Source organism: Mustela lutreola, chromosome 17, assembly GCF_030435805.1.
Source record: "Mustela lutreola isolate mMusLut2 chromosome 17, mMusLut2.pri, whole genome shotgun sequence".
Lineage (NCBI taxonomy): Eukaryota > Metazoa > Chordata > Mammalia > Carnivora > Mustelidae > Mustela > Mustela lutreola.
Genome location: NC_081306.1, coordinates 69902 through 92580, shown reverse-complemented (window position 1 = coordinate 92580; position 22679 = coordinate 69902). Strand labels below are relative to the sequence as shown.

The window sequence follows — 22679 nt, the reverse complement described above, 5'->3', positions numbered from 1 at the left end:
ATCTTGGCCTAACCGCCCCCCCCCGATTCTTTCCTCTCTGAAGCTCCTCTCCCTAGGTCTTCCCAGGCTTCCTGCTCTTCTCCTCTCACAGTCTCCCTGGAGAACTTTGTATCCTGGCTTCTAACCACCTTCCTGTCTTGAGGATGCCCCCACCGGCCGTCTCTAGTCTCGATTCATTCATTTTAGCAAGTACTGATTGAGTATGCACTATGCCAGGCTCTCTGTCAGGTGCTGGGGAGACCACAGGGAACCAAGCAGACATAGTTCTTGACCTCGTGGAGCTGAAGTCCCGTAGAGGCGACAAATGACAAGTACACTGATGACATCACATGTGATGAACTGAAGGAGACGTTCCCGAAGGCCTAAATAAAGCTCACTCTCCTTGTTTCCATCCATAGCACTTCCCTAGTCCTTCATAGCACGATCACTATTGCAAATAACTGTTTATCTGCTGCTTATTTATGTCCGTTTCTGAAACTGGAACGCAAGCTCCTAAGAGTTCGTCTGTCAGATTACATGTTTGTTTTGCTGACCATTGTCTCTCCAGTGTCTAGAAAGCTATCTAGCTGGCTGTAGGTGCTCAGTGAATGTTTGTTAATAGAAGGAAGGAGGGTGAGAAAGGGGAGAACTAAGTTAGCGAAAGGGAAGAAGGGGTTACTTTTAATGAGATAGTCTCTGTGAATATGTAACATCTGAGTTGAGACTTGGAAGGTGGAGGAACGAAAACAGCCAGGCAAACAGCATAAGCAGAGCATTCCGGGAAGAGGAAACAGCCAGTGCAAAGGCCAGGATGTAGGAAGGGGCTGGGCATCTCGAACGAAAGGAAAGAAGGCCGGGAGGCCTGGATTAGGAGGAGTAAGGGGGACAGTAGTAGGAGATGAGGTGTTGTATCACCAAGGGTTTTGCAGGCCACAAAGAGGGCATATTGATTCTAAGCACTTATAACCCCAATGTGTCCTCTGACACTAGGACCTGGATTTTTCTCAGGCACTTCAAATTTATCATCCCCTGAAGCAGACGCTGTGGATGTGCCGCCCATATCCACTGAGCCCGTTGGGGAAGTCCTATGCAGGCAATTCCCAGACACCCAGTCTCCCCAGCTGAGTCTCCTCAGCTGCTCCCTGAGGTTTTGTCTGAGGGTGGTCTCTGGGGAAACAAGTGTGCTCCTGCACCCAGCACACCTGAAGTGGGAGGGGGAGGTTCTGTAACCTCAGAGACAGGAATTGGTGAATAAATACTCCTGCTTCCTGGCTCTGAGGGGGTCAATTCTGAGGTACCTTCTCCAAGTGTCTCAAAGAGTCTCCACCGAGATTGTTCATTCACAGTGGCAACCTTTTAATCAAAATGCCCCTTTATTGGCTTTTCTTCTTTCTTTGTCTCACTTCCCCTCACTTCCTCCTCAGGAAAGTCCTTGCACCCAACTCTCCGGATCTGCTTTGAAAGGACCCAATTAAGGCCTTCCTTAAATATATTCCCCTAAATATTGTTTTCTGTTCTTCATCTCAGGCATGAACCTAACTTGTCATAATCAGACACCCAAGTCTGGTCAATTCGCCTAGAAAGACAGAGGTACTCTTATTTATCAATCCTCTCCCTTCTTCCGTTCAGCCCTGTGCTGAGCAATAGGACTCCAGGGATGAGTCAGGTCATTTCCTGCTTGTGGGTAACCCCTAGTCTGTTGGGAAGGCAGACCTGCACCCAGAGGAGGACAACACAATGTGCTCCTAACTGTATCAGAAAAGTCAGAGAAGCCTTTCTTAAAGAGCTGACATGGGCTGGGTACTGAAGGTTACCTTCTGTGAGGTAGGAGTGAGCCTTTTGGGAAGCAGGGAGGCACTCTAAGCAGAATGCACAGCTAAGGCAAAAGTTTGGGTGTGTGAAAATATAGGGCCTGGGCAGAGCAAGGGAGTTGGAGGGAAATGTGACATCACCCCAGGTTTGGTGTGGAGGAGCGAGGAGGAAGAGTGGGCAGGAGTCAGGGGACGGCAGGCCTTGAACACGAGGCTGAAAAGCTCCTACTTCCTTTAGTGTGACAGGGACTAGGAAGTGTTTCTGAGCAGGGAAGTGACACTGTCAGATTTCCATTTGAAAATGATCCCTCTGGATTAGTAAATACAAGGAGACTGACTCAGCCACACTCCCTAGGTCAAGGTTGACCTAGGCATGACCTAAGCATGGATGAAAGGAGTAATACTGAGCCTGGGTCACTGGGGACAGTGTGGGGGCTAAGGCCCAGGAAGGAGTGCTCCTGAACTTGAAAGCTGTCTGTTCCACAGGACGAGTTTTCGGCCTTGATGAGACCTGATTCAGCTAAACAAAGCTGGGGAGGGGGAACAGGAGCTAGGGGACTTGTCGGCTCACTGACCCTGAGGTAACCATTAATCCCTCCTGTGAGGAAATCCACTGGCTGGTCCCTGGAGAGACAGATCATAGGCAGAATGGAGGAACACACAGAGGCAGGCTCCGTACCAGGACTGGGAAACCAGAGGGTCTTAATTAACAACTCTGCTGACATCCTGGTCATTGCTGCTTATTTCCTGCTGGTCATTGGTGTCGGCTTGTGGGTGAGAAGTTGGGGTGCTGCTGGTGGTCAGGCTTCTGGGGTCTGGAAGGAAAGTCTCAGGGAGACCCCATGTTCAGCAGGGGTGGGATGCCTGGGTCTCTGAGGAAGAAGCCTGGGGCTGGGAGGCAAGCAGATCTTTTGATAGCCTCAGGAAGGCCTAGCCAGTCCTCATTCTGTGTCTTCCCACCTTTGGGTAGGGTTAGCTGAAGGGATCAGTGGCTCTCCAGCAGGGACAGCATTCTAAATGAGGTCTCTGTTCCCCTATCACAGTATCTGACCAGAAGCCCATCCATATCCGAGGCCCCAGGAAGAGTCAGGCGGCATTCAGCCACACTCAAGCTTGTGTCGTTGGGCATTAGGTTAGGGCCTGGGTTGCTCTAGGTGCCTCTGAGGAGGTTGGGGGAGGGGGTGGGGTGGGAACCATCAGGAAAGCCCAGGGCTGGTTAATCTTCAGCCTGAAACAAGGCTGAGGAATGTGTTGAGAAAGCTAATGGGGTCCAAAGATGTGCTCCGAACCCACATTTCCTCCCCAACTCTTGTCGCTCAGTCCATGTGCAGAACCAACAGAGGCACCATTGGCGGCTACTTCCTGGCAGGACGAAGCATGGTGTGGTGGCCGGTGAGCGAGGCTGTGCTGTGGAGCGGGAGGAGGCCTAGAGAAGCAGCCCCGCTCATCCCCACCTCTGGCCTTCTAGGTCGGGGCCTCCCTCTTTGCCAGCAACATCGGCAGTGGCCACTTTGTGGGCCTCGCAGGCACTGGTGCTGCAAGCGGTTTGGCTGTGGCTGGATTTGAGTGGAATGTGAGACCCCCTTTTTGCCAATAACCCCTGTGAGAACCCCTGGAACTGTCACACCTGGGGAGGCTCCAAGCAGGGGGGATGTAAGGCTGGAGGTGGCACTTTCCCGTGGTGGGTGTGGTTGGGCTTCAAGCGAGGGTCACACGTCCAGCTTGCAGGCGGGGGGATGTCGGAGGTGACGACTTTCAGGGCCTGCTCCTGACTTGTTGTGTAAGCTGGGACCAGCCACTACCCTCTGTGGCCTTGATTTACTCCTCTCTGAAGTGGGATGAACAGCCTCAAAGATAGTGAAGTGCCCGTTCTGATCCTCTCTGAAGCTGTGAGGATCTCTGGGCCAAATTAAAGTCCCTTGCGGAAGTGGGAGGGAGACAAAGCTCTGGGACTGAGGCTTGTCTTTGAGGGTTGGGGAGATCAGGACTTCCTGGAGGAGGAGGCTCTGCACTGAGTCTTGGGGGACAGAAGGTTTAGTTGGGTGGAGAGGCAGAGGGGAGGCAGAGGCTGTGGTCAGGCTGAGGGGTCTGTGGTCGGATTCAAGTGCTGGCAGGTGAAGGCACAGGCACCTCCTTGGGAGGGACTGGCCAGGGGTCGTGGCCGGGGAGGAGTAGGACTCTAGTTTAAAGGGCCCATGGAGGTGTCAAGACTCTGTCCCTTAATACCCCGGGTATACCTCTGGGTCCCCAGTGAGAACTTTCCTTGGTAGAACGCGTTCAGAAAGAGGTGTCTTACACCCTTCGGGGTGAGGACGCACTCATGGCAGGCTCTCAGCCATCCTCAGCGGTCCGCGGTCCCCGCAGGCGCTGTTCGTGGTGCTGTTACTGGGTTGGGTCTTCGCACCAGTGTACCTGACCGCGGGCGTCATTACCATGCCGCAGTACCTGCGCAAGCGCTTCGGAGGCCATCGTATCCGCCTCTACCTGTCAATGCTCTCGCTTTTTCTGTACATCTTCACCAAGATTTCGGTGCGCATTCATGGAGGGCGGGGGAGGGCCCTGGAAGGGAGGGGTCACCGAGTGGGGGTCTCTAGAAAGCCCTGGAGGGGGCGGGACAAAGGAGAAATCCCTTGTAAGAACCAGGTTTGGGGGCCGTGGCCACAATGGGTGGGACCTGGGAAGGGCAGACCATCGGAAAAGAAGAGAACCTCTGAAGCATGGCCACATAGGGTCGTGGTCTGGGCATGAGGTAGACCTGGGTCCCAGGGTCCTGACCTGTGCTATCACTCCTTCTCCCAAGGTGGACATGTTCTCCGGGGCAGTATTCATTCAACAGGCTCTGGGCTGGAACATCTATGCCTCGGTCATCGCTCTTCTGGGCATCACCATGATCTACACTGTGACAGGTGGCTGTGGCAGGGGCTTAGGGATGGAGTGGGCTTGAAGATTTGCTGGGAGCGTCACCGAAGCAAGCACATTCTGCTCACTCATTCCTACCTCCTGATGCCCGGGTACATGAGCCTGGAGAAGGGGCCATTTCTTTGAAATCTGCTCTCCAGGAAGGAGCACATCTTTCAAACCCGCAGAAAGACACCATATGTGCTCGGGGCATCCTATTTGGGCTGTCTCCACTGATGCAGGCCCGTTGCAGGAGGGCTGGCGGCACTGATGTACACGGATACCGTACAGACCTTCGTCATTCTTGGGGGGGCCTTCATCCTCATGGGTTACGGTACGGAGCTTAGCCGGTGGGGGAAGGGCACAGAAGTTGAGAGTGACAGAGCTCTCAAGCTCTCAATGCCCGTCTCCAGCATATGGGTCCTAGGGAGGGCCTTGGCACACGCGCCGGGTCCCCTGACAGCCCTGCCCTCACAGCCTTCCACGAGGTGGGCGGGTATTCGGGGCTTTTCGAGAAATACTTGGGAGCCGTGACATCGCTGACGGTTTCTGAGGATCCGGCGGTGGGTAACATCTCAAGTTCCTGCTACCGACCCCGGCCTGACTCCTACCACCTGCTCCGGGACCCTGTGACGGGGGACCTGCCATGGCCAGCACTGCTCCTGGGACTTACCATCGTCTCGGGCTGGTACTGGTGCAGCGACCAGGTGCGGGGGCAGGGCTTGGGCCGGGAGGGAAGCTGGGGCAGAACCAGAACCACTGTGGGCAGAGCGGAGCTGGGTGGAACCGGAACCCATCTGGGAGTGCTCAAAGACCCAGCTGAGTGGTCAGGAACCTGGCCGGGATGGGGCTAAACCAGACCCAGTGGAATCCAAAGACTCTGGCTCTGAGTGAAGGTGATTTGCCAGCACCGCTGACCAGAGGCAGGCCTCAATGAGAGCCGTGAGCAGAGACAAGGCCGGAGAGGACGCTGGATGCAGGATGGAATGCAGGTAGTTGAACAGCCCTTGCCGCAGGTCATCGTGCAGCGCTGTCTGGCCGGGAAGAGTCTGACCCACATCAAGGCGGGCTGCATACTGTGCGGCTACTTGAAGCTGATGCCCATGTTCCTCATGGTCATGCCAGGCATGATCAGCCGCATTCTTTATCCAGGTAATGTCTGCAACCCCGCCCCCACCAAGAGTCCTGTGCCCCATCCAGGCCCTTGTGTACGGGAACAGGTGCCTATTTCCCATTTCTGTTACTGTCCTTTGATTTGGAAATCCCATCAACCCAGGCCCACCTCCCACCAGCGGTCCCCTCTCTCTTCCACTAGCATTTCCTATGCCCACTTCAGGGATCGGAGTTCCCAGACCAGGTCCCGCCCTAGCCATGTTGTGCCCTCTTTCCTGCAGACGAGGTGGCGTGTGTGGTGCCCGAAGTGTGTAAACGCGTGTGCGGTACTGAGGTGGGCTGCTCCAATATCGCCTACCCACGGCTTGTCGTGAAGCTCATGCCCAATGGTAAGGGCTGGCCAGCTGCGGAGACTGCCACTGGGAGGGGTCACACCGTGCCAGGTCTGCACCCTCCCGGGGATGGCTGGGGACTCACAGCTCCCATCGGCCTGCAGGTCTGCGCGGACTCATGCTGGCGGTCATGCTGGCCGCGCTCATGTCCTCGCTGGCTTCCATCTTTAACAGCAGCAGCACGCTTTTCACCATGGACATCTACATGCGCCTGCGGCCCCGTGCAGGCGATCGCGAGCTGCTGCTCGTAGGACGGTGCGGCCTGGGTTCCCCCCCAAGATCCTGCCCCACCAACCAGCCACGGGGTGGGGGCAGGGAACACTCACAGGATTACGGGAGCTGGGGAATCCTGGGTGAATCTCCCGATGGCCACCCACCGCAGGCTCTGGGTGGTGTTCATCGTGGCGGTGTCCGTGGCCTGGCTACCCGTGGTGCAGGCAGCGCAGGGTGGGCAGCTCTTTGACTACATTCAGGCAGTCTCCAGCTACCTGGCGCCACCTGTGTCGGCCGTCTTTGTGCTGGCGCTCTTTGTGCCCCGTGTCAATGAAAAGGTGAGTCTGTGTGTAGGTGGTGAACTTGGGGGCAGAACCTGCACAGAAGAGGCTGACACTCTCTCCCCTGGCAGGGTGCCTTCTGGGGACTGATTGGGGGCCTGCTTATGGGTCTGGCACGACTTATTCCTGAGTTCTCCTTTGGCTCGGGCAGCTGTGTGCAGCCCTCAGCATGCCCGGCGCTCCTCTGTGGCATGCACTACCTCTACTTTGCCATCGTGCTCTTCATCTGCTCTGGCCTCCTCACCATCGCAGTCTCACTGTGCACAGCACCCATCCCCCGCAAGCATGTAAGTGCCGGCCTCTGCATGGGCACCAAATATGCACCATGTGAGTCAGTGCAGCCCTCTCTACCCCCTAGTCTGCCAATCCACTTCCAGGAATGCCAGTGAGGAGGACTGGATTTCTACAGAGGGTCCATGAGGGCAGACTGGGAATCCAGTTGGAAGCTGCATTTGCAAAGCAAGCACAACATTTTACTTAAATGACATTTATTTGAGGTGTTCTGGGTGGGCTTTAAGACTGTGGGGGAGGTGATGACCTCCCAAAGTCCTTGCAGTGGTCCCCAGGACTCAAACCACAGATCTGACTGGTGGCTAAGAAGGACAGAACACTATCCTGAAGGCCCACAAGAGCGTTTGGTCTTGTGCTGCTGCAGGGCAGGAGCCCCAGGGTAGGGATGACGGGGCCAGGACAGATGAGCTGCACAGGACGGGCAGGGCTGCACAGGTGAAGTGGAGGAAAGGCAGCAGCAGGAAACTATACGCACAAATATCCACAGGAAGGAACACTGTTAGCAGGACTAGAAGACTAGAGTCTATAATGGACTACAGTTTGAGGGGGGACAGGGACTGGTGCAAGGAAGCAAGGCTGTCCAGGGCCAAGAGCTTTGAACACGCAGCTGAAGAGCTCAGCTTTAGTCTGAGGGCAAAGGGCAGCCAAGGCAGGCTGGGTTTGCTGAGCTGAGTCTGAACATGCGTACAGGGTGGACAGAGAGAGCTAAGGTGTCTGAGGTGTCCAGGTAGACAAGAGACTTCAGGGTCCGGGGCGGGGGCGGGGGCGGGGGCGGGGGGAAGACCAGCACTCTCACTTGGTCCCTGCTCGCGTCCCCAGCTCCACCGCCTGGTTTTCAGTCTGCGGCACAGCACGGAGGAGCGAGAGGACCTGGATGCCGATGCGCTGGAAGGTCCAACCTCACCCCCTACACAGAATGGGTGTCCGGAGCACGCTGTGGAGATGGAGGGTAAGGCACTCTTCCAGGACGTGGGGCCAGGGACTAGGGGAGCCAGGTTCCTTCACACTCACTGTCCCGTGTCCATTTTTCCTAGAGGCCCAGTCCCCAGCACCAGGCCTGTTCCGCAGGTGCCTGCTCTGGTTCTGTGGAATGAGTGGGGGTGGGGCGGGTAGTCCCCCAGCCCCTACCCAGGAGGAGGTGGCTGCAGCAGCCAGGCGGCTGGAGGACATCAGCGAGGACTCGAGCTGGGCCCGTGTGGTCAACGTCAATGCCCTGCTCATGATGGCTGTGGCCACATTCTTCTGGGGCTTTTATGCCTGAGGCCAACTCTGCTGGACACCATGAGCTACAGCCAGGGCAGAGCTCAGCTTCACAATGAATGGGGGTGAGGCGCCTTGCAGTGCTGAGAAGGGAGTAGGGCAGGAGCGGGAGAGGGCAGGCTCTGGTGGGAGGGGGTAGGCCCTGGTTCCCCTTCTCTCCACCTTGTCTCTGTCTGGGGTCCCCGTCCATCTGACTGGCAGTTACAGCCCACGAGACCTTGGACAAAGTGCCACAGCAGTTCCCCTAAGCAAAAATAAAGCTGCTGTTCCCACATCCTGCTGTGGCCAAAGTGTGCTTGCTCTAGGCTTCTATCCTGGGACCTGGGTCTCCCATCTGGGCTGCTCACAAGATCTTCTTTTCTGGAGAGAGCAGCCAGGTGGCCCTCCACTCATCCACCTCTAGCTGGTGCTTCTCAGTCTTCCAGCCTGCATCCTGCAGTCCTGGGGAGAGGTCATAATCAGGGTGCCACTGGGACTGCTGGGGAGAAGACTCTAGGGAGTCGGGGGAGAATGGGAAGGAGCAGCACAGGCCAGGCGCATGCTGTGTGTACTGCCCAGGCTCCTCTTGCCTCTGATGGGTCATTTCTGGCACAAAATGAGGCTAAAACTTCATCTGGCTGTAGCTAGAATTCACTGACTTAGCACATGGGAAAGGGCTGGAATGGAGTAGGTGCTAAATGTAAGATCGTCATCAGTCATTTGTGAGCAAACCTCCCCACCCCACGCCCCCAGTTCTTCAACGCCAACTGGAATTATAGAGATTGTCAATACTGACACAGCCTCAGTATCCCTAACCTCCCCCTACTGCAGACAAGGAAACAGGTTAGGCAGGGTCTCTTGTGGAGAAGGCCTCTGAGGCCAAAGAGCCGTGGAGCTTAAGGATGTTACCTTTCAAGAACTTTGGGAATAACTTGTCCAACACTTGGTGTATCTCTCTGACAATGACCCAGCTGTCCTTCTCAGGACCTGGAGGAGGGTGCAGACCGAGAAGCCGTCAGGTCCCCAAGTGGAACAGAGTCCTTCTTCTCTGAGTCGTCAGCAGTCTAGACTGTGAGGTGCTTACCTGCCCGTACTTGGTTCCTCAGTTCTGTCAGTTCTGTTGGGAGGGGCCCCTCTCCCTGCAGGGCTTCAAGCACCAATCCGTGTATGGCAGCCCTCAGGATGGTTTCAGGGCCTGCCGTCTGGCTCAGAACAACCTGCACTCGGCCTGGAGACACCCAGGGACAGACTGGTGTTAGGGAAGGGCCACTTCCCCAAACACCCTCAAACCTACCATCCTGCTTCATCCCTGTCTTGAGGCGTTGGCCTGGCATAGACGGAGGCTATCTTTCACCCTTTCCCTTCCGTCTTCATCTCCTGTTGTTCCAATGTTCTGCCAAACCGAAATGCCCAATTTCCAAATACAGCTTTACAGGAGGCCACTGAGGTGGGTTTATTTTGCACGTCTAGTGAGAATAAGCACCTTTTAGCACACAACCAGCGGGCCAGTAAACTTCAGTATTTGTTTCCTCAACAGGGAACTCAGGATGGGAGAGAAAAGTTCTCCAGGGATAAGCAAAGGTCATAATCTCATTTGAATACTTTGCAATATATAAAGTGCTTTACAATATCGCCTTATCGGATTCTCATAAAAACATGTAGACAATAAGGCAGGCATTGTTAGCCTCATTTTACACAGGGACAAAGTGAATTTCATTGGGGCATGCAGCTATAATTTGAATGCACCAAGTCTTAGTCTAGAGCTCCCTCCAAGACACCAGGCAGCCTCTAAATCGTCCAGGGCTTGAGGCTTTGGAGCTGATGGACCCTACCAGGGTGAGTCTAGGGCTGGAAGAGCACAGCACACTTACTTGGTGACTTGTCCCAGTGAAGGAGGTAAGGTTCTTGGTGTCCCTCAACCAGCTGTTGTAGCTCAAAGACACTGAAGGAAAGAGCAGAGTGGGGGAGGAGAGCGCGAAAGCAGGAGTAACCGCCGGTCGGCTGAGCTGTCCTGACTTCATCTGTCCCTCACCACCTCCTCCTCTCTCGCAGCCACTACCCATGCATGCGACATCCATCCTTCCTGTTTTCCCGTGTCTGACAAATGTATCCGTTTTATCTACTCTGTGTCACACCCCTGCTGCCCCCAAGTCTGACTAGTGGCAATAAGGGACCTAGAATAGAGAGGTGAGGCCAGGAAGGGGAAGCCAGTGTCTAACTGGAACAAAGAGCGTATGTGGGGAGTGGGGGTGGCAGCAGGGGTGGATGGGAGACACTGGGCCACTTACCTGGAGATCAAGCGGTGTAGGGGGACCCCCAGAGATAGAGACAGAGATGGCCAACAACCTGTGGGAAGCTGGGGTCAGGATGCCCAGACGGGGAGAGACTGGGAGACACAGCACTTAAGACCAAGGGGTCGGGTCACCTGTCCACAGTGGCTCCATCTGATTAGCTGAAGTGGGCCCAAGGACCTCTCCCCTCTGAAGGAAGTGCTTCAGGACCAGCCGGAGCCGGCCTTCATTCAAGGTCTCTAGGACAAGGGCTCGGACCGCCCGGTAGTTGGCGTAGATGTGAAGGGCGGTGAGGAAGAAGAAACAACCGAGGCTGAAGCTGGGTGGGAGAGGGGGGTGGTCAACAGGGGTGGAGGTGCACCGGGGAACCTCCTCCCTGCCCTCTACCCTGGCTTACCCAGGGCTGGCTGACACCAGGGGAAGCATCAAGAGGCTGACCAGGAGCCCTGCCAGGTTTACCAGGGTCTCCTAGAAAATGGCAGAAGGGCTGGGAGTTGGAGAGCTTCCTTTCAGGCCAGGGTAAATCTTCTTGAGTACTTTTCATGACCTTCTTCCCTGCTGCAGTTCCTCCTAGGGCTCCCTACACTGATGAGGATGCCTAGTCAGTTTTTCACCAGTGCGGGTCATTTAAGATACCAGCTGCTTCTGCGTCTAGGTGAATACAATGCCCTTCGAACATGTCTTTGTTTTGCAAGAGTCCTCTGAGTACCTCTATACTCAGGCAAGCTAATGTCCTTGGAATGAGGAAGTTCTTCAATTTAGTGGTTTACAAAGACTGATCCCCCTCACCTCCTACGTATACGTAGGGTTTAAGGGTTTAAGGGAACCACTCAGGAAGAAAGGCACAAGATCCAAACCTCTTCCCTTGAGAATCAGTTATCAGAACTCTCCAATGGCCTGAGATGGCCTGAATGAGCTCACCCAAGGGGAACAGACACCAGGCCACCTGTCCCCAACTCATCGTAAGGGAGGAAGAGTCTGGATTGGTGGCTCCGGACTACTGGAGTTGAAGGGAAAGCTGGTTCTGGCATAAAGCAGATCTGAGGCTGAGAGCGCTCTTCCTACCCAGCTGTCCTGGCAAAGGGGTGGGCTGTCGAAATAAAAGCTGTGGGTGTGACAGTAAATAGATTAGAGGTCTTGGCTGCACAAGAGCAGGAGGACCACCTCTCCCTCAGGTGGAAAGACTCATTTCCAGCAGCCACATCAAGCGGCAATAAAGCAACATCAGAAATCAGGGGCCTGCTGTAGGACTGAGCACATCTCCTGTGTTGCCCCAGGGATGTGTTTCTGCTTCTGCAAGCTGAGGGAGCCCATGGGCTTGGAGAAGATAGCCTGGAGTGTAAGGAGGGTTGGGGTTTGGAAAGAGAGGAGGTGAGAGAGAGCGGGAATAGAGCAGGGAGATCCTAATACTCAAGTCCTGGGTTGTACTTATTTCTCCCTTCCTGACAACCTAGGGAAGAGACAATGGGGAAGAATTAATCCAACCACTTCCTGAGAGAAGGGACGTGCAGGAAGGTACTCAAGAGGACTGAACCTCTCTCTGCCTTATTTCCTCCTTTGTAGAATGGCAACAATGAGTCCCTCCTGCATTAATGAGTTCATATAAATGAAATACTTGGCACACGGTTAGCACTTAATAAGTATTAGCTTGTGTTTATAGCTTAACACCTAATATTGTTGAAAGGAGTTAATTTTAAATTTAAAACAACTTCTATTTAGAAACTGAGCAAAACAATTTTAGAGAAGGACAGAGTGTAGGACTGGACAGAACAGAGGTTTCTAAATTGCTTCAGTGTCAAAGCTCTGGGACACTTCTGACTAACCAGTCCTCATTCTCCTCCTGTAAAACAGGAAGAACAACATATCTGCCTCCTGGGGCTGGTAGGAGCTCAACAATGCTACACACATAAGCAGCTAGCACAGGAGCCTGGGAGCATCCCATACCTGTGTCCCCACCTTTACTCCAGGACGCCCTGGTCAGGTGACGGGCGGGGTCAGAAAGGCCCACGAAACTGTCATGTGGATACCTCTGGCCAATGACCCCAGCCCCCCTCACATGCTGAGCACTTTTTGACCCTCCAAGGGCTTTGACATATGGGGTCTCATGTGGCCAGACATCCACCTCAGAGGCCAGGGCTATGGCCCAGAGAGGGTGAAGGCCAGAGCGAGGGCCCACTCTTGGCCCCACAGGCTTCAGGAAGGAGCTGAGATGATTGGGTGGGACTTTCCGCCACTAGTACTCGTGCCCTCAACCGGACTGCCCAAGTTAGTCAGAGCTGGGAGCACGACATTTCCGCCCATGTGTGTGTCTCCCACCCCTACCCTTAGGAGCACTGGGGAGCTTCTCTCCATATGCCCAAATCATGGCCTGGCCTGCCTCCCTGCTCCGGCTCCCTCCAACCCCAACTGCAGCTGCTCACCTGGCTGCTGTCCTTGGCTGACACATCAGCCATGTTGTTTCTCCTGGCCTGGTGCATGGTCAGGGCAGCCCGAGTGGCCCCACCAGCCACGCTCACAATGCACTAGGTAGGGAAAGGGAGAAGGAAAGTCAGAATGGCCACGTGCTGTGGCAACAAAGGCACTTCTGTGGCTGAGCCAAGTAAATGACTCAAACCAATTTGAGAAAACCAGGCATCAGGCGACCTGAATGCGGTCCTTGGAATCTTGTTCTCATCCCCACACTTCGACTAGGTCCACGTCCCCTCTTAGTCCTAGAGAAAACTAAAGCTCTGCCTGTCATACCTCTTTGTGGCCTAGTCCCAAGGAACTCCATTTCTTTCTCCAGGGTAGAGGCCCAAAGACTGTTCTTAGTCCACAGCTTCTACTTTGACTATACCTGCCTCTTTGCTAAGCTCCCAGGTCCAGCCTGGTTTCCAACTTTATGCTTCCTCTCTGCCTGTAACCTACTCCACCCTCCTTCGGTCCCAGTGGAGGCCTAGTCAAGTCTTCCAGGCCACCTCAAAACCCACAGTGATGGCCCTGGCCTCCCATGGTACCTAGAACTCCTCAATCCCTGAGATCTAGAATGGAAGAACTCATCAATGCGGGTCACTGATCACTGTCATCCATTTCACACTTATCAAATCTCTTTTAGATGCCAGACACAGATTTAGTGCTGTGATAGAATTCGGATAGAACCCTTGCCCTCATGAAGTCTATAAATCGAAAGACAATCAACAAATAAACAAGCTGTTGGGCAGGCAGAGGAAATCATTTGTTCAAAGGTAAGAGGAATGTGCTACGAAAGGAGGCGACCGAGGCGCCAAAGGCAGAGTATAGTGCCCAATTTGAAACAGATGGCGGAGGTCCCGATCATTGGTCTACAGCTACAGCACTAATTTTCTCTGGTGTTTCCTGCCCTGGAGTTGGAGGGGGTGCTCAGGGCACTGGGCTACATGCAATCCCCCACCAAGAACTGCTGTCTCTGAAATGCCACTAGTGCCTTGTGGAGAAGCACTGCTCTGAAGTGATTGTGGACAGACAGATGGGCTTTTTACATGGATCTTGCGTGTCTTCTTGAGTCACTGCTCTGTGCCAGGTACTTAAGCCTGTGGTGAAGACAGGCTCTTTACTGAACTATGCCTCAGTCTCCTCACCTGGATGTGGCCAACCTGAAGGAATTGTGAGGGTGAGCAGCCTGGCAGAGAGAAAGAGCTCATATTCACCCATGTGACTCTCCAGCCTCACAACCACTTCACGCTGTCCTGCCCCTGGACCTTGACCCACACTCTTCTTTCTGCTTAAAAACATCCACCCTTCACCTTAAACTTATTCTTCAGGGCCCAGGCTTAGGGAAGAGGCCCATCTCCTGACTCGGCTGGCCCCGACACTTCTCATCTGGAATACCTGTAGCTACAATGTTATAAACTTTTGTTTCCAAGAAAAAAATGGGACGGCCTATATTTTATGCCCAACATGCAGTAGGCACTCAAATATTTTACCCAAAGAATGAAAGACAGCCAGAGAGCTGGTCCCAAGATGTTGACACTGGAACACCCTTTGTGTTTCAGCTCAGAGTTCCTCACCAATCTTGTGGTTTCAGACATTGTCTTAGACTATGTGAGGAACTATGTGGCTGGAGGAGAATCAGAAATAAGGTTGAGTATGAGCAGAAACTCTGAAATTTTTCACTTTTCTACAAGTGCTTTGAACACAGGGCCCAGGCTGGTCTCACCTGTGGGCCCCAAGTAAGCTCAGATACAGCCCCAGCAAGGCAGGTACAGGGGGCCCGAGAGGTGGATACCTTGGCCAGGTTGCTGGTACAGACGATCATGGTGAAAAACATTGGATATATGGGAGCCATAATCTCGAGGAACATGGCTACATCGTTGAGGATATCAGCAAAGAGCCTGGGGGGGGGGGGCAGATCAGAGGTTAGAGATCCGAAGGGAAGAGACCTCCATAATAGCTCTCCTCCTGTCTCAACCCCTCCTTACCTCCACTGCTTGGCGTTGCAGTCCAGTTTAGTCCTGTTGCGGAGGAGAGGTTGGTTTGCAATTCGAATTCAAGGAGAAAACACAACCCGTGGGCAATGCAGGCCATCCTTAGGCTGAGGTTAAGGTCTGAAGGGCTTGGCAAAATCCATCCTCCATGAAGACATCTGTCCCAACCCCCTGTCACCGCTGCCTGAAATACCATTAGCTGCGAGAACCTTCAAAGCTCACTTAATGATTCCCCTTCACTAATCCATGATGCATGAGGGAAAAGAACTGATTGTCTTGTGGCTGCCCCCCACCCTCCGGCCTCCTCTGGGAGAGGCCACCCCTGGGTCCCTCTGCCATCTCCCCACCCCTTCCTCCCACTTGATCAAGGGTACCCAGCAAGCAGTCCACATATTTTGGACTGGTAAGCAACTACATTTAGTGTAACCCCCACAGGTTACAGACCAGTAGCCCAGAGAGGACGCATAACATTCCTCAGATCATATGGAAAGCGGGGGCCAAGAAAAAAAATTTAATGGCCAGGGGCAACAGGCAGGCTCTGACATCCAGGCCCAGGATAATTCTATCACCAAGAGGATGGATGCCTCTTTGGCAAGGACTCCCTGGCCCCCGCACAAACACCTGGGGACCTCTTCTCCAGCAGTCTGGTAGCAGGGGATGTTGTAGCCCCAGACCAAGTGCAGAGTTTACAGCATTCCCTGTCCCTTCCTTTGAAACCTCCTGGAGGGAAGAGGACCCCAAGGTGGGGTATGGGGCACTCAGTACAAACTCTCGAGGGAACAAATGGCAAAGGCAGGACCAGAACACGTGGGCTTGGTCTAGGGCTCTGCCCAATAAAGTAGCCTGATACTATTAGTTATAAGCTGTACAACTTAGAAGTGATTCCTTTTAGGTCTGCTAAAATGGACACATTCAATCCTTCTCTACACAAAGTTGTTCTAAGGGTTAGAGATGATAAGCAGACAGCCTGTGAGGCACAGAGCTGTTAGCAACAGCTAACACTTATTAGTGTTAGTAATAACTGTTATTATTATGCTTATAAGGAGCCACAATATGCTATGCACTTTGCATAAACTATCTCACCGAACACCTTGTAGGTAGTATCTGCCTACAGTTAACTGCAGATACTAAATTACTCCTCAATACTGACATGAGGAGGAAGAAGGCAGCACAGGGCCCTTAATTCCTAGACGGATGGTAACACTCATTCTATGTGAGACAGGGATCCTGATGACCTGCCCGTCTAGTCCCCATGAGCTTCTGGAGTAAAAGCATTCCTTTTGAATTAAGCATTTTCCTGTCCAGCCTTCTTTTTCAACAAGCAAAGAGAGGATACTTAGAGCTTTTTGGCTGATTTTTTCCATGGTGGGCTGCAAATTAATGCTCTGAAGGCAGAAGTGATCATAGCAATGGTTCTGTGGCTTCACTGCTAGGGTAAGCCACCTGGACTGGGTACTTACTAAGGACTCCTTAGCTCTGATGAAATAATTGCTGAATCTCCCCTCCCCCAGAGACTGGTAGGAGAGAGGAGCTCAAAGTACAACCAAGAATGAGACAGTTGTGGCCCCCGCCTGGGGAGAGTGGCCAGACCAAGAAGACAAACTCACCCCTTCCACCAGGCAAAGATGATGCGGCCCAGCATGCCAGCTGAATCTGGGGGAGAGAGGCACTGGTAAGGAACAGGGAAGAGCCTTGGGGGCTGTTGGGCCTGGCCGACCCTGGCACTGAAATGGCTGATTCACCTTGCATCACCGCTCTTAGGAACTCAGTTTGGCTCCATAAATATTGGGTAGACAGAGCTGTATGATGGGGTCAGAAGTGACCCATTCCTCATTATGTACCCAAGAGAACTATGTGCCCATGCACACCAAGAGACATGGACCAGAAATACTCTTTGCAGCATCGTTCACAAACAGCCAAAGACTGGGAATAATGCAAATGCTCATCCACAGGAGAAGGCATAGACAGATTCTGTTATATTCTCTTAGTGGCATATTAGACAACAGCAAAAATCTAATGTACAACTACTCACTCAAAATGGATGAATCCTACTATGGTAATACTGCATGAAAAAGCAAGCCATGAAGAGTAGATACAGCAAAATATACCTTCCATAAGGCTTTAAACTAAACAATACAGAGTTTAGGTATATATATCTATATGGCAAAACAATAAAAAAAAAAAAAAAAAAAAAAGAAAGGAAAAGCAGGAAATCCTGTGTGGAAAGTTCAGAAGTTATTGTTGATATTCTAGCTCTTAGGCTGGGCAACAGGTTCACATGTGGTCATTAGAGTATCAGTAAGAAAAAAAGGATCTGAATTCCAGTTTGATGAAGACAGCTGGGGGTGTGAGGCAGTGGGAGAGGCCTTCTCAGACTAGTCAGAGAAGTCTCCAGGAATCAGCTGGACCTTCATCTGCACAAGACATGCTCACTGGCTACTTACTGTGTGCCAGGCATTATAGGAGGTTAAGGGGATACTGTGACCCAGAAAGTCATGATTCCAGACTCAAAATACAGTGTAAAAATAAACAGCAGTCAGTACGAGAAACATGATTTAGACCAAGGATCAGATAACTGCTGTCTACAGTCTTCCACGCCCTGTTTTATAAATAAAGCTTTATTGGCACCTAGCTGTGCCCATTCATTTACAGGCTGTCTATGGCTGTTTCTGTGGGACAATGGCAGAGTCAGCTGCTGTGACTGAAACAGTACAGCTTGCAAAGTATAAAATATTTACCATCTGGTCCTTTACAGAAGGTTTGCCACCCCATGATTAAAACCCCTTATACTGAAAGTAGCATTAAGTTCAGCAGGGGGATCACAATGGACTGTTTTAGGACCCAGAAATACTCTTTGCAGCAACTAACAACTAACTCAGAAGGCCTCATACAGTGGATACTAGAAGGAACTATACGGTGGGCAGAGGACTCCTAACTTGTTTGAACTTGAGGGCACGGACCCTTAAGGGAATGCAAGAAGGGAAACTAGGTTGTAGAGAGGGTTGGGAGTATCCCACGCATATAAAGGTGGTGACAGGCTGACCTTCCCCATTCTCCACTGGAAGGAGCAGTTCTGACCCCTTGCCCCAACCTCTACCCTCGGGCAGTAAGGCCTTCTATCTAGACAGCTTCATGCAACTCTGGGCCTGAGGCACATCAGTAAACACGCTGCTGGACACCTGAAACCTTTACTCCTTTCCGTCTTCACCACAATCCTATGAGCGTCTGAGAGGTCCTCCCTTTCACAGATGAAGTAACTGAAGCTCAGAGTAACTGGTCAACAAAAATAGGACATTCTGTGAGAAAATCTGGATGTCCAGCTCTTCTGGAAGTACCTGAATACCTGGCAACACCGAGCCTGTCTTCCCTCACCACCACCACTGGCTGGGGTTGAGCAGGGGCTACCTCAGAGGCGTACGTACAACACATTTCTCACCTGGCCTGCTGTTTCTCTATTTCCGTCCCTTGTATGTCCCTGGAAGTAATACCTACCAGGTAGCTTCACAGGCTTCCTCCACCACCCACCTGACCCTCTTTCTTTCAACTATATTTTATTCTCCACAAAAAATGTGTTTCACTTAAGATTCTTGTATTGGCTCAACTTAGTAACTCTGAACATGCCAAGATTACTTTTACTTACTGACAGCTCACTGGGCCAGACTCTACTTTTCTTCCCTCTGACTGCACACTCACATCCAATCCCATGTATGTTTTGCACACAAGGGCCACTGGGTAGAAAGGGGACCTACTCTGCCTTTCATCAGCAGCCCGCAGAGCCCCTGTCGGAATCTGGAAGTTGGCACTAGAATGCAACAAGGACACGTAGCCTCCCTGTGTCTGAAAGTCAACACTGGCCACTCGACTAGGAAACTTAATTCCCACTTGCTCTTCTTTGCCCCACTTACAACTAGCTGAGCTATAGGAACTAGAAACGTTGGAGCAGTAGTAAGGAATCAGCTGCCCACAAACTGTCTAGGCTCCACTCTAAATCCCACTGGCAAGAATGGAGTAATTAAGAGCGGGACACAGGAGTCAGTCGGTCTGGGTCCAAATCCTGGCCCTACGTAAACTCAGGCGAGGTAGGAAACCTCTCTGAAAAAGGTATTAAAAATGGCATCTACCCAATATGGCTGCTGTAGAGATTAAGTTACATATGATACGTAAGTGTACGAGACTCCTGGCATACAGTGGTAGGCTGTGAAAAGATTAGCTGCTAGTAGTAGTAGTATTGTTAGTTATGACAATACGTTCCACTAAGAGACCTGTAATTCAAAATGACTTCAAAAAATTCCAAGGGAGTTTTTTATATAAAGCTCCGCATACAAATTTCCCAGGTCTGACGGAAACTCTTTTCTAGTTAAGGCTTCTTTTAATATCAACAATAGGCTTTAAAAAGTAGTTCCTTTTTCCTACCTTAAAGTAATCTTATAAGTCAAATATACATATGGGCAACATGTCTGTGATAAGACTAGGGTGCTTAGAAACGACATGGAAAACATCCATTCCGGATCCACGGTCCTGCTGCATTCCAAACACTCAGCCAACAGGAGATCGAAAGGTTCAAATTAAGCACAGTTTGGTGCTATGAACATGAATCTGGAACTAAACTCCTGGGTTCAAATCCATGCCCTACAATTTACTGGCTCTGATCCTGGTCAAATCACTTTTTCGTGCCGCAGTTTCCTTACCTGCAGAATGGGTATAACAATAGCTATCTCAGAGCTACTGTGAAGCCAGCATATTTAAAGACCGGTAGATAATAAACAGCTTGTATGAACTATTATTATTAAAAGAGACAGCTAGGAAAACAGGCCACAGAGAAAGGCTACTTTCAAGAGGTGACTCACATGGGGCCAGCCTGCTCAGTCTTAATAAGGATGAAAGCAGGGTGCCTGGGTGGCTCAGGGGGTCAAGCCTCTGCCTTCGGTTCGGGTCAAGATCCCAGGGTCCTGGGATCGAGCCCCGCATGGGGCTCTCTGCTGGGCGGGGAGCCTGCTTCCTCCTCTCTCTCTGCCTGCCTCTCTGCCTACTTGTGATCTCTGTCAAATAAATAAATAGAATCTTTAAAAAAATAAATAAATAAATAAAATGATGTAAGCAGGAACCTCCAGATCTTCCAAAAGATCCACGGAGGCTCATCAGAGAGGTGGCCAGACTCTGCGAGAAGCAGAAAGAGCCTTCTCTTCAGGTCCGATTTAAGTTCCCACCAGGAAAGGTCACGGACCACAAAGGACGCTGGAGGGAGCCGTCCATCTCCTGACGTGGAACCCGTGGCAGTTTCCTTCTCCTTCTCTACCTCACGCTTTAAGTGGCCTGGTACCACACTGCATGTTCTGTTTTTCGTGAGCGGGTTTCCAAGAAGCTGTGCACAGGCAATACGGTCACTATTCACAGCATCACCCAGGATCCCAGAGGCTCTAAAACGCCTCCTGTCTGTCCCAGAACCTCCTCCTTCCTACTCAGCACTAACGACAAAACCGGTTTTTTTCCAGAACGGAGCAATTCCCACGTGTCAAGCCGCTGGTCCTTTGATTTAATAGGTCATCCTAGGTCCTGCTGCACAACAGGCTGCGGGAAAGGAGAGGGAGCGTGAGCAGGGATCCCGGCGCCCGATGCTGTGGAGACACTGAACAGTATGAGGAGCCGGCTGGCGCGCAGGATGAGGGGATTCTGGCAACCCCTGCATCGCTGAACAAAACCAGTACCGACACTGCTTCGGGACGAGGGCGAGCCGGCTTCCAGGTGCCATCAGGACAGAGCGCACACGTGCGCACCCCCGCCCAGAACCAGAGGCCAGAACGCGCGGACGGCGGAGACACGGGGTCGCACTTCCCGTCGGGAGGAAAAAGAGGGCGCGATGGGCCGACCGCGGCGACGGGGCGGTCCGGGGGCCCGGCTCACCTTTCACCAGCCAGGTGGCCGTGGCCGCGGACACGGAAGCCTCTGCGTTCCCCACCCCGATGCCCAGCAGGACCGCGTGGGTGGCCAGGGAGCCCGCGAGGCTGGAAGCAAAGGCCTGGAGAAGACACAAGGCGCGTGAGGCCGCGCAGCGGCACGGAGGCCGAGGCTCTCCCGCCGCTCTCACCCGCGTGCGACCTGACACACGTCGCGGCCCCGCTCCGACCCGGCTCCACGCTCTCGGCCGGGCCTGGCCCGCGCCGCCTCCCGCCCCCGCGGCCGTCCGCGCCCCCGCCCCGTCGGCCGGGCTGACCTGTACGGAATCCCACAGCTGGTAGGGCAGGTAGTCCGGGCTGACGCTGTCGGGGAAGCCCTGCGGCAGGAACACGGTCGAGAGGCCGGAGAGAGGTGGGGAAGCCGCCCCGGGGGTCGCCCCTCCGCCGCCATCCCGTCCTTGGGGTCTGGCTGGGAAGAGCCCAGAGAACCCCCACCAGCGCCACCCCCAAGCCTCCCACCGCAAGCTCCCGTCGGCGGCGGCGAGGCAGCCCCGGGCCGCCCTGGAGCCGAACTGTTCCGAGCACAGCTGGGGCTCGCGACTCGCGCCGTCAGCCATTTCGGAACCTTCCTCCGCGGCCTCGCGGCGCGGACCGTGGCGGATCGACGCTTCCGGCTCCGTACGGCGGCTGTGCAGGGGCAACCTTCCTCCGCGAAGACGCCGCCGGCCGCTGCGTGCGCCTTCGCGCCGCCCAGGACACCGCGATGCCTCCTGCGGACACGCCAGGGCTGCTGTCGGCTTTTGTTCTCTGTAGCGTTTGTCGCCGGACCTCTGGAGCCATGGGAGCCCGCTAGCTGCCCCGTCCTGGAGATACCTGCATGCCTGGGATCTGCAGCCGTCAGCTAGGGGCAGAAGGAAGGGACCTAGTACCACGGCGGGGCCAGTCCGTGTCCTGCCCGGGCCCTAGATGCCGCCTTTATTTCGAGAGCAGGGACTATACCTTACTCCGTGCTGTATCCCCAGCACCCAGCGCATAATAGGCGTTTGAAAGATACAACGAATGAACAAAGACCCCACGAATGCGTGGTGAGAAGGTGGACTAAATGATCCCCGAGGTCCTGGGCCTCCCAAGACTGCAAGAGCGGTATTTCTTCCCTTCTTTAAAAAAAATTTAAATTCTACTTCGTTACCACGCACTGTATTCGTTTCAGAGGTAGAATGGAGTGATTCGTCAGTTGCATACAGCACCCAGGGCTCATTCTGTCAAGTGCTTGCTTAATGCCCGTCCCGGTTACCCGTCCGGTCCCCACCCCTCTGGCAGCCCGCAGTTGGGTTCTAGAGCTAAGAGTCTCTCTTGATTTGCCTCCCTCTCTGTTTTCATCTTGCTTTGCCTGGAAGACACACTATTATTTCTGAAAGGATCCTTTGGACATCCGAGGAATGAGAAAATCAAGGGATTGCGGCTAATAGTCTCAGAAAACAAGAAATAGGCAAGAAGTTCTTGTGTGTTTCTTGGGGGAAAGGGTCCATGAAACTGGGGTAAGAGTCTAAAGAGACTGTTTCCTTCTCTCCCAACCTAGCCCCCCCTTGCCCCCTAACTCGTCCCTTTTCTTTCCCTCTCTCCCTTTCTCCTTCCATCTGCTGGAATGTACTGATTCCAAAGGAGAAGTTTGACCAAAGCGCCCTTTATTTTATCCGAAAATAAAACATCCTGGTTTCTTAGCCTGGCTTTCTTGGACTCCCACAGTCTGACTCCCTGGTTTGAACTTCTGATTC

At 53.1% G+C, this 22679-nt stretch overlaps 2 protein-coding genes across 6 annotated transcripts; one reads left to right on the top strand and one right to left on the bottom strand.

Moving 5' to 3' along the window:
* Positions 1-2413: 2413 nt before the first annotated feature.
* Positions 2414-14997, top strand: SLC5A2 (solute carrier family 5 member 2). Of its 4 annotated transcripts, none has more exons than XM_059155188.1 (14): positions 2414-2564; positions 3111-3182; positions 3259-3363; positions 4155-4319; positions 4591-4696; positions 4942-5022; positions 5166-5395; positions 5705-5840; positions 6083-6190; positions 6298-6448; positions 6576-6744; positions 6899-7034; positions 7858-7987; positions 13663-14997. In XM_059155188.1, the coding sequence occupies exons 1-14, from the start codon at positions 2439-2441 to the stop codon at positions 13679-13681; spliced, it is 1734 nt and encodes a 577-aa protein (XP_059011171.1). In that variant the 5' UTR covers positions 2414-2438; the 3' UTR covers positions 13682-14997. The 4 variants fall into 4 exon arrangements, with proteins under 4 accessions (XP_059011171.1, XP_059011169.1, XP_059011170.1 ...); XM_059155186.1 differs by having other exon boundaries at positions 2416-2564; positions 6819-7034; XM_059155187.1 differs by lacking the exon at positions 13663-14997 and adding an exon at positions 8073-8210 and having other exon boundaries at positions 2417-2564.
* Positions 7219-22184, bottom strand: RUSF1 (RUS family member 1). Of its 2 annotated transcripts, XM_059155189.1 has the most exons (13): positions 21222-22181; positions 20912-21026; positions 16618-16663; positions 15005-15037; positions 14812-14917; positions 12989-13090; positions 10966-11036; positions 10703-10887; positions 10566-10623; positions 10149-10219; positions 9362-9505; positions 9187-9264; positions 7219-8739 (listed from the first exon to the last, which is right to left on the bottom strand). In XM_059155189.1, the coding sequence occupies exons 1-13, from the start codon at positions 21519-21521 to the stop codon at positions 8642-8644; spliced, it is 1407 nt and encodes a 468-aa protein (XP_059011172.1). In that variant the 5' UTR covers positions 21522-22181; the 3' UTR covers positions 7219-8641. The 2 variants fall into 2 exon arrangements, with proteins under 2 accessions (XP_059011172.1, XP_059011173.1); XM_059155190.1 differs by lacking the exons at positions 7219-8739; positions 9187-9264 and having other exon boundaries at positions 9368-9842; positions 21222-22184.
* Between the last annotated feature and the right edge of the window lie 495 nt (positions 22185-22679).